The sequence below is a fragment of the Pterocles gutturalis genome, unplaced genomic scaffold (genome assembly GCF_000699245.1).
Source record: "Pterocles gutturalis isolate BGI_N339 unplaced genomic scaffold, ASM69924v1 scaffold3392, whole genome shotgun sequence".
Taxonomy (NCBI): domain Eukaryota; kingdom Metazoa; phylum Chordata; class Aves; order Pterocliformes; family Pteroclidae; genus Pterocles; species Pterocles gutturalis.
Genome location: NW_010115019.1, coordinates 354 through 10921, shown reverse-complemented (window position 1 = coordinate 10921; position 10568 = coordinate 354). Strand labels below are relative to the sequence as shown.

The 10568-nt window shown below is 49.7% G+C and overlaps 2 protein-coding genes across 2 annotated transcripts; both read right to left on the bottom strand.

Annotated features, from left to right (window-relative positions):
• Positions 1-1552: 1552 nt before the first annotated feature.
• Positions 1553-2494, bottom strand: LOC104462864 (olfactory receptor 1052-like). Its single transcript, XM_010075001.1, has one exon. It carries the CDS (start codon positions 2492-2494, stop codon positions 1553-1555), a length of 942 nt encoding a protein of 313 aa, XP_010073303.1.
• A 4691-nt stretch (positions 2495-7185) lies between these two features.
• LOC104462863 (olfactory receptor 1052-like) lies at positions 7186-8112 on the bottom strand. Its single transcript, XM_010075000.1, has one exon. It carries the CDS (start codon positions 8110-8112, stop codon positions 7186-7188), a length of 927 nt encoding a protein of 308 aa, XP_010073302.1.
• Positions 8113-10568: the final 2456 nt, after the last annotated feature.

Below are 10568 nucleotides of genomic sequence, written 5' to 3'. Positions count from 1 at the left end.
TTTTTTATTGCTTTTAAAAAACCAAAGAGTCCTAGTGTCTAATCAGATCTAGGGAATTGTTTCCTGTCCACCCATGGAAAATACAAACCTTTCTTCAGGAAGTCAATATCTGTATCAGTGACCCTTGTGCCAAAGCGTAGCTGACACCGGCTTCATCCAGTCTGCTTCCCTGTTCTTTCCAGAAAGGGTTTGGTGGATGCTGAGCATCCCTGCTCAGCTAAATTATAAATTATTGGTTAAAATCTAGTTTCACCTTCTCACTTTTGAGTGGGGTATTTGAAGGACTCCATCAGCACGGTGAGCTGAAGCTTTCCCCTTATAGACTAGAATAAGCTTAATTTAACTGAGTTCTTAATTATTTAATTTATGCAAATCTATGCCTACATTAACTCTTCAGACAACACCCCGACTGTGACTGCTCTGTACGAAACCTGCATTTACCGTGCAGCCGTGTCAGCCCATCGCCCTTCGCTGCCAAGCAGCAAGCAGAGAAAACCACACATTTTTTCCAGAAACATTCATCTCCCCCTGATGTGGGTGTTTAAAATAGAACAGATGACTCAAAGCCCCCAGATGCAGAGTTGTCTCCACAAGGGGAACCGATGGTGAGTAATTCCGACGTGAAAGCCCACAATTAGCCAGGATGACTCCTGGACCGAGGTGACTCAACCCCTGAAACCTGGAAGCAGAAATTGTTAATGAGCTGCAGCTGGGATGGAAAATGAACCTTGCCTGGATGGAGACACATAACTCAGAGAGGAGGTGGGGGGGGGGAGTTCTGGCCAAGGTTAAGAGTCTTGGAGCCATTGAACGAGTGGGACAGGTCTGAATACTATGGCCAGAAGCGTGGGGGCTTTCTGCATTTTCAACATCAGATGGCATCCTGGGAAAAGCCAAGGCTGCTCAGACAATGTCTTGGATGACATTGGCAGTTTTCCATGGAGGAGACCACCCAGGGAAGCAAGATGCCCACCTTGGGCATATATGGGGCGTGGGCGTGTGCTGCTCCCCATAAAGACCATCCTTGGACAAACCAGAGAAAAGAATAAATCAGATTTTATTATACTATAGCAAAACCTTGGGCAACTACTGAGAAAACTTGAAAACAAAGTTATGGAATACACTGTCCCTCTCCAACACATCGTCTTTATTGAGCTTGTCCCCTTCTGCTCTGAGCCACCTCTTTCAGGCCACAGAATTTGATTTTGTTGCAAAACCTCTTCGGTAAGAAGCATCAACTCTGCATGTTCTAGTGCTGCTTTTAAATTCATTTACTCCCAAAGTTTCACTGACAATCTATGTATTTTCAGGATTTTCAGTAATTTTCAGTAATTACAGGTAATTCATTTGTCAAGAAACCCCAACATGGAATTAACTCATAATTCAAACTCTGCCATGTTCAGCACGAGGCAGAGCAGGTACATCTCACCAGATGTGCAGAAATGTGCAGCGCCCTTCTTCCATCAACTGTCAACCCTTTTTCTTCCATCAGTTGTCAACGTTTTTTCTTCCTCTGAGTCCACCGTGGCAGACAAGACCCAGTTCGGTTTGGTCAGAGCCGGGCCTGTGGAAGTTCACACAGGAGAGGAGCTTGTTCGTAGCTCTTTTTCCTCACCTCCTTGTTCCTCAGGCTGTAGACGAACGGGTTGAGCAAGGGGGTCACCACGGTGTAGAAGACGGAGGCTGTTTTGCCTTGACCTCCTGCGTGCCTGGAAAAGGGATGGAAATACAAGAAAGCCGCCGAGCCGTAGAAGAGGGCGACAGCCGTGAGGTGGGAGGTGCAGGTGGAGAAGGCTTTGTGGCGGCTCTCCGCAGAGCAGATGCTCCAGATGGTCAACAGGATGCAGGCGTAGGAGACAACGATGGCCAAGACCGAGGCGGTGATGATGAAGCCAATGCACGTGACCATCACCGTCCTGTTGAGCCGGGTGTTGGAGCAGGAGAGGAGCAGGAGCGGTGGGATCTCGCAGTAGAAATGATCGATGAGGTTGGGGCCACAGAAGGAGAGGCGGAGGAGAGCGCTGGTGTGCACGAGGGCGTTGAGGCTCCCGGCAGCATAGGAGCCCACCACCAGCTGGACACAGACCCCCTGGGACAAGGTGGCCAAGTAGCGCAGAGGCTCCCGGATGGCCACGTAGCGGTCGTAGGCCATGACGGCCAGAAGGACGGCTTCCGTGGTGCCGAACACTGCGAAGAAGAAAAACTGTGTGATGCAACCGTGGAAAGAAATTACATTTCTCTCTGCAAGGAGGCTGGAGAGGAGCTTTGGCGTGATGGATGAAGAGTAGCAGATGTCCAGGAAGGAGAGGTGGCTGAGGAAGAAGTACATGGGCACGTGAAGCTGAGAGTTGGTCTTGATGAGGACGATCATCCCCAGGTTCCCCACCAGCGTGGTGATGTAGATGAGTAAAAAAATCACAAAGAGAAGCTCCTGCCGGTCGGTGAAGCCCAAGAGGACAAACTCGGTGACATTCGAGTGGTTTCCCCCGGCCATTCTCCTGGTGCCAGCACAGAGGAGACAAAGAAACACAGGGAAGAGGTTAAATAATTGTTCCCAGCTCCAGGCTAACACAGGATCTGGTGTTTCCTGCACTAATGCACCCACTTATTTAGGGGGGAAAAAAAAAATTATAGTTATCCTCAGTGGGCAGGCTGAAGATCCAAAATAATATATTAAAAAAATATATATTAACAAAATAATAGCCAGTAGTTCAAATATGGAAAAAAAACCTTTAAAGCTTAAAACTTAAATCTCTGTCTGGCCCATTATGGGAGGAATTGGGCTTGCAAAGTGTCTTCTCATGTCTCCAAATTCTTTCCAATGCATGGGCATGTTTGGGAGGATTTCTTTCCCTTTTTTGGGGGGTGTTCTTATTTAGGGACAAGTCAATCCAATAGTAGCATGCCTTGATTTGCCACATTAATTAGTGCTGTGTTAAATAGATAACAGCCCATATTGGAGCAATTTTCTGACTCCGCAGTGATATGTTTGGGTCAATTAAAATGAGCCCAGCATCCCTGATGGCGATCTCATGTACAGGTAGCTTCAGGGGAAAACCTCTCCCTTCTGCTCTGAGTTACACTTGCACATCACCTTCCTTGCACCTCTTGGGTCTTTTAATAGCAGGAATTTTTATCCAAAATTCGAGTTAGGAATTAAGATTCAGACATACCAGAGCGCGTGTTGGGTTTTTTTTTCCTTCAGGAAGGACTTTAGTAAGTTCAATATTGCTTCATGGAGAGGTTCCTGGCTGGCTGGACTGGTTAAGGAAGCCCTTCCAGCAAAAAAAAATGCCTCAAAACCTCTTAAAATTCCACCCTTTCTCTGATCAATGGTATCCTGACTCACTCTCAGAAAGATACTCCCTGGTCCTTGAGCTGGAGTTTGCACCCAAGCTCCGCTGGTCTTTCTGAACCCAGGAAGGTTTCCCCGCTGCAGCCTCCGATGTGGATGGAGGATTTAAATTTTACCCCGTGCCCACAGGAAAAATTACCGAAGTATCTCTGGGCACCTGCAGATGGAGTGAGCCTTCCCCGAAGAGCCGGGGTGAACACCGCGGTGTCTCTCTGAGGTTCGGGGTGGGATCCCCCAGGCACCTCGGAAATGATGCCCGCAGAGCCCGAGTGGCTCGACTTGTGCGCAGTGCTTGGTAATGAGGTGTGGAACACAGGGCAATGAGTTTCTGTTGAAGACTCACATTTGAAAGATATTTTTTTTATCATTATTCTCCAGGAACATGGGAGAAAAAAAATGATAACTCTAAGTAATGGATTAATTTAAGGAAATTATTGCTTTATATCTGATCAGTTACGTTAATTTTCTTCTGCACTGGATATTGCATAGAGGAGATCTATTAAAGAAAAAGCGGAACAAAACCCAGATGTCAACTCACCATCATGTTGTCCTTTTTTTTTTTTTTCAAGATAATTTCTCCATTTATGCCTGAATATGTTCTCGCACCATTGCTTCCCAGGAGGCAGTCTCCAAGCAGCACTGCCACGGATGCAGCTCTCCGAAAGCCCATGCCCCAGGGCTGGATGCATCACCCACGCGTGTGTCGGGACAGTGAACTCAGACTTAGGCAGCAATTTGCAATTAGGTGCAGGAATTTCAATCAGTACTTTTTTTCCCCCCCGAACGTTGCTGTTCAGTAGCACTATCATTTTACCTGGTATATTTTCCTTCCTCTGTTCTTTTTTTTTTTTTTAAATGCTTCTCATGGTGTCCACTAGAGATGACCCTAAAACACGTGCATTGCCTGTTTGAGCAACGAGCATCACCGTTTCTTCCCTTCTCGCTTCCCCCTTTCGGGCAGCCCTGCTCTCTGTTCTCCAGCCCGGCGAGATGACCTTTTCTTCAGGATGATTCTTCTTCTCCCATCACCCTCCTCAAAGCAGCTTTTACTTCCCCATTCCTCCAGCTGTAGGCCAGTTGTTCACTTCAGAAAGTCCCCTGACCCACTGCCAAGGCTCCTCCCGGGGTGCTGGTGGGCATCTTCCTGCCAGGACACATCGATGGCTCATCTTTTGGTGGCCACCTCCCCATCCTTCTCTGCCAAGCTGCTCTTCAGCCTCTCCTGGTGCCTGGGGCAATCCTTCCCCATGGCCAGGACTCAGCATTTTCCCTTTTTGAAGTTCATGTGGGTCCCAACTGTGCATTTTGAGCAAAAAAAAAAAAAAAAAAAAAAAAAAAAAAAAAAGCTTCCTTTGAAAAGCCATTTTGCATCGTGTGCTTTAAAATTAAATTAAAATTTCCCCAGGATGGATGCGCGCAGACTGAAAGCAGAATATTTCCAACCAGAACAGCTGAGCACAAAACTCAGGTTTTGGCAGATGGGTCATTCCCAAATCTCTACTGTCTTGTGCCCAAGGGGAGGGGCCAGAAAATGTCTTGTACTTGTGAGGCTTCAGCCTTGCTTTCTGTCTGCATACCCATGGGAGAGCCCAACCCATTTTAGCCATTTTCCGTCTTTGTTTCCTCCCCAGACAATGGCACCGGGGCATCACTCCCTGGTGATGGAGGTCCAGCCCCTGCCCAGAGCTGCGGGTCCTCTTGGTGTTCCTCATGATGTACGTTACCGACCTAGGAGCTGTGCCAAGTCAAGAAGAAATGGGAGGAACCAAAATGTGGATGAACCCAGCGTATGTTCGCAGTTTTGGAGGAATAGAAATGAAAGCGAAAGTACTAAATACAGAATAAAACCAAAGAAGTACTCCCGCTGCTTTCCAGTGCCCAAAACATTTTACCCACCCTGCCCCACCCAGAGGTTTAAAGCCGAGGAAGTTCGTTGCTCTTTCCATGCAACCACCACGCAGAGCTCTTCCCATAGCTCCACACCGCTTCTGCTGCAGAGTTCCCCTGATTTACTCAATCGTGAGGAATCAGAAGCCATGAGACATGTCAGAGGCAATGCTCTTTTATTTACGGATTTATTTTTAACACCAATTCTACCCATGGTTAAGGACAGGTGGGCACTAAGCTCACGAGTGGTCCAGCTACCAGCAGACCCAGCACGCTCCAGGAGATGCTGAACACGGTCCCCACGCCCTGAACTCCTCCAGGTCCCCATGAGCACTCCTGTGCAGGCAGGAGCGAGAAAACAGAGCCCAGGAAGGCTGGATGCTCCTTCTCCCTCCTTGAGCCAACTGTGGTGTTCCCCACCGCTCCCAAGCTCAGGTGCTGACCCCGCAGAGGTCCGTTAGACACAGCGAACCACCCGCTTCCCCGAAATACAGCCAACACGAGGAACAAAACACTTTCGGTTTTGAGAGCAGCAGCCCCAGCAGGAAGCCCCAAGGAGCAGAGCGACGGTGCCGTAGCCACAGACTCGTGTTTTTAAGACACAAAGAGCTCGTGTTCCCGTTTAACACCACAGGTGATGGGGAAGGCAAGACCAGCTGGACACCAAGCCATTGGACGTTGTTGGATTTTGCATACAAGTCATGGCCGTAAGTCACTGTAGCAAGAAGAGATGCTCTAGGACTGTAAATAAAACATTAGGAAATACCTTGAGTGTTTTATTTAAAGGTAAAGGTGGAAATCCTCCCAGCACTGAAATTAAACAGCGTCTGTGAGATGAAGAAGAGAGGGGAACCTTGCTCGCTAGGACCATGCACCGTGTGCTCCAAGGATAAACCTTTCTTCAGATAGTCTGAGACCTTCTGTCGTGGATTTGCAACGTGGGAAATTCCCCGTTAGAAACAAAAGGAAGAAAAAAACTTCCATAAGGGTGGTCAAACACTGAAAGAGGGGCTGGGGAGGGTGTGAAACCTCTGCCCTGGGCGGTCCCCAGCGGGACAAGGGGGTCTGAGATGGTGTGAGTGATGTGGGTGGTGGGACAGGAGACCTCTGGAGGTCCCTGCCGAGGGGGGAAGCACAGTTGATAAGAGAGGAAGGGGACCCCAAGGAGCCTGGGAGGGTCTTTGCCCCAGGCTGATGGTGCCGGCCGTTGGCTGGATTAAATAATAACCAGGGAGCTTTGGGAACAAAGCAGGATTTGCTGATTGACCCTGGGTGCCTCTAGTTGTGTGTCATTAATAAATCAGCAAATTGATTGATTGATAAATCCTGACTTGATTTAATCCAACTGCTCAGCTTCTCCCCCCAACCCGAGTTATCACCTCTCCAGGACAGCACGAGGGCTCACTTGCTGTCATCTGTATTTTTCTTGCTGAAGCTCTTGGCATCCCGAGGTTAGTTATTACAACCCTTAATGACTGTCAAGGCTTCTTGAAATGGAATTTCATTTAGTGGAATAGTGGAATTCACCCTCTGTTTACTCTGATTTGCTGAGCAAAAGGGAGAGCAACACACAACACAGCTCGTCGCTTGAGTCCAACCAACTGCAGAAATTTTGGCTGTGTTCAGCTGGTTTAATTTGGCCTGATACACGGGATGGAGTAGACAGTAGAGGGCAAAGTTTTAAACGAGGAGTAGCGCATGCTTCTAATTCTCTACCTGTGTCTTCATGAGGTTAAATTAACTACTAAATATAATTATCGACGTTTGGAGAAGTGAGTGAAATTATCAACATCCTGAACCAGGATGTGGAATCAGCCAGGGCAGCTTCTAAGCCAAAGTGCAGAAGACCCCCAAAAAGTGATCAATCAGAGATATTTAATCACAAACTGAGAATATCACCCACACCTCCACCCTACCTTGCCATAAGCTTACACCATTCGAGATCATTTCATTGTTGTGAGTCTCCTCCAAGCCTCCTTCACCTCCTTATTCCTCAGGCTGTAGATGAAGGGGTTCAGCATGGGCGTCACCACCGTGTAGAACACCGCCACCCATTTATCTGCTTCTCTTGAGCTCTCCGAGCTGGGCTTTAAGTACATGAAAAGCGCTGTCCCGTAGAAGATGCTCACAGTGGTGAGGTGGGAGGCGCAGGTGGAGAAGGCTTTGCGCTTGCCCTCGGTTGAACGGATGCTCAGGATGGCAGAGGCGATGGCCACGTAGGAGACCAGGACAACCAGGCTGCTGGGAAAAGCCAATAAACACGCTGCGGTTCTTAGGACAATGAGGCTGAGCGTGGTGTTGGAGGTCGAGAGGGCTATCAGAGGGGAAATGTCGCAGAAGAACAGGTCGATGACGCTGGAGCTGCAGAAGGATAGATTGGACAGGCTGATTGTCTGTCCCACACCATTGGTCAACCCCACGAGATAGGACCCGGCCACCAGCTGGAAACAGCGTTTTGGGGACATGACGAGGGGATAGACCAGGGGATGGCAAATGGCCACGTAACGGTCATATGCCATCATCGCCAGCAGGAAGCATTCAGTCATCCCAAAAAGATCGAAAACGAACACCTGAGCCACGCACCCGGCATACGCAATGCTCTTCTTCTCTGGCAGAATGTCAATGAACATCTTGGGGGTGATGACGATGGAAGAGCAGAGGTTGATAAAAGACAAATTACCCAAGAAATAATACATGGGGGTGTGGAGCTGGGGGCTGGCCTTGATCAACGCCATCATCCCGAGGTTCCCCAGGATGGTGACAAGATAGATGAGCAGAAACATCAGGAAGAGGATGACCTGAGTGACTGGGTCCTCCGTGAACGCCGTGAGGCTGAACTCCGTCACTGGGGTGCAGTTGCTTTCTGCCATCAGCTGGACATGTGGTTTCGTGGTGAGGTCCTTGCTGGAGGTTTCTTCTACAGCAGGCAGGTGTCTCCCAGGTGGAAAACCCTCCCTCTGGTGGGACCTGCTTGGAGACAACCAGATCTAAGGGAAGAGTTTAGGTACGGATTAATTAGAAACAGCTTATCTCCCTCTGGTGGGACCTGCTTGGAGACAATCAGATCTAAGGGAAGAGTTTAGGCACAGATTAATTAGAAACAGCTTACCAAAAGTCATCTCACAGGGCGGGTAAAACAAACGGCTGCTGCGAGAGCAAAGCTCTGCTCGAGCTGTAAAATCCCATGGCACCGCGCGGTGCGTGGTCCTCCAGCTCACCTCTGGATGTTCATCAATAACCTGCGTGAAAAGCCGTGGGGAGGTTACACACCCGAGTAGCTTTACCTTGGTGCTGCATTGCGTCCCCTTTGTTAGCGTTCTGCCTGGGACTCGGACATCGTCCGGCTCAACCTGAAACACGGAGAAACACGGTGCTTTGAGTTGATTATTCATCCCCTCCTTGGCATTTGCCAACCACCCGCTTCCTCCCCCTTTGCTGGGACTTCTTCCTGACGATGAAACCTCACATAGAGGTTTATGGTGGTTTCCCCTCCCTCCTGATATGCTGGTTTAACTGTAAAAACTTTTCCCAGGTCTTTAGCCTGTTACTAGAGCCTTTGAATGGAAATGGGCAACCCCCAAAGCTGAGCAATCTCTCCTTGAAAATATTTTTTTGGGGGGGAAAAAAAATCATTTTCTGGACCAGCCTTATCTCAGCACCAGTGAGCTCCTTAAATGTTCTTTAGAGGAAAGCTGGTCCTTGTCCAGGAGCCCTTCGTGGTCAATGGGGTGAGGAAACCTCTGCACATGCTCTCCAAGATCTCCAGACCTCCCTTCTCCGCTGTTGTGTGGTGAGGACACAGGACAGCCAGCTCCCTGGTTTTGGTGGAAAGTCCCGATTATCACAAAGAACTGAAGCCCAGGACCCTGCAGGTAGAGCATGAGATGGAGATAGGAGCTGTTTCTTTTTTTTTTTTTTGCAAGAGAAAACAATGGGAGGTGGGTAGCTCAGCACCACTCATGAGTCTGCTGCTGGAGCTCCAACCTGGGACCTGAAAGACCACGACCCTCACTTACCTTCCCTCACGATGCTCTTGGAGATGGATAAGAAGATGCGTGTGCCTGAAGCTCTGCAGAGGAGCTTGGAAATAACCCCCCGCCAGCAAACACCCTGACTGTGTCACATAATCCAGGGATCTGGGGACTGAGGATCTCTCTGAGCCCCAGGACAGTGCCAAAGCCCAAAGCAGGTCATTATCTTCTCTCTGCGCTTGTTTTGCAGAAGAAGCGTACCCAGAGGAGATGATCTCACCTTGGGCAAACACCAGGGCTTTGGGCTCTCCGGAGCAAACCACAGAAGAACGCCCCTCTTCTACATCCACTTTTTGAACTTTTCAGAGCCAGCAGCACCTCCGCAAGTGCCGTGTTTGACCTTATCATGCCAGGGAGCCTAGGAGAACCTTGCTGATGGGGCAGAGTCCCTCCAGGGCTGGTAACTGGGTCCATCCACAGTCCCAGGCACCACGAACCACCTTTCTCCCCGTCTTAAATTCCTTGTTTGCAAACCATAGCTCACCGGTTTGGCTGCAAGGAGCCACTAGAAGATGGTGGTGACCTTGCTGAAGTTGAGGTGAATGCCATCCGCTGCTCTCCTTTCCACCCACACAGCCATCAGCTCATCAGCCAAGGCACCTGGGTTGGTCAACCATGGCTTGACCTCAGTACATCCATGCTGGGTCCTCACGGTCACCCTCCTGCCCTTCCTCTGCCTGGAAGAGCAAATCCAGGGGGATTTGATTCTTCATCCCGCTGGCGACTGAGGCAGCCCTGCAGTCCTTGTGTCCCCGTCTCAGTGATGACATTGACCTTCCTCCACCCATCGGGCTGGACACACACCAGCCAAAAGGGCAAACGAGAGCCTGAGGGAGGAGTGCCCAACACTGGACAGAAGATGATGGGAAGGAGCAGGTAAGAAGAATGAAGAAGGACCAAAAGGGGCAGCAAGGGGGGAAAAGGGTCTTTCTGAAGGGACGAAGGAACATACCAGGGTTGGCCCTGCCTCTGGTGGTTCTGATGGGAGGTTCCCAAGCCCAACGGGAGATGTGGTGACCCTCCTTCTACAGCTTTTTCACACCCCGGGGCAGCAGAAACCACGGTGGAAGAAGTTCTGAGGATGTGTTTTGCTGCTTTGAGCAGCCTTTGGGCTTTTAAACCCTTCCAGAGCCGCAACCTCGCTTTTCCTTTTCTCTCCAGCAGAAAAATCCTCTGCAGAGCCCGACGCGACGCCACGAATGAGCCCCGATGGGTCTGGTCCTGCCTGGGGCTGAGCCCCCTCCACCCTCCCTCCTCCCCGCTGTCAGCATCGCCTCTCGCACCTCCTCATCTCC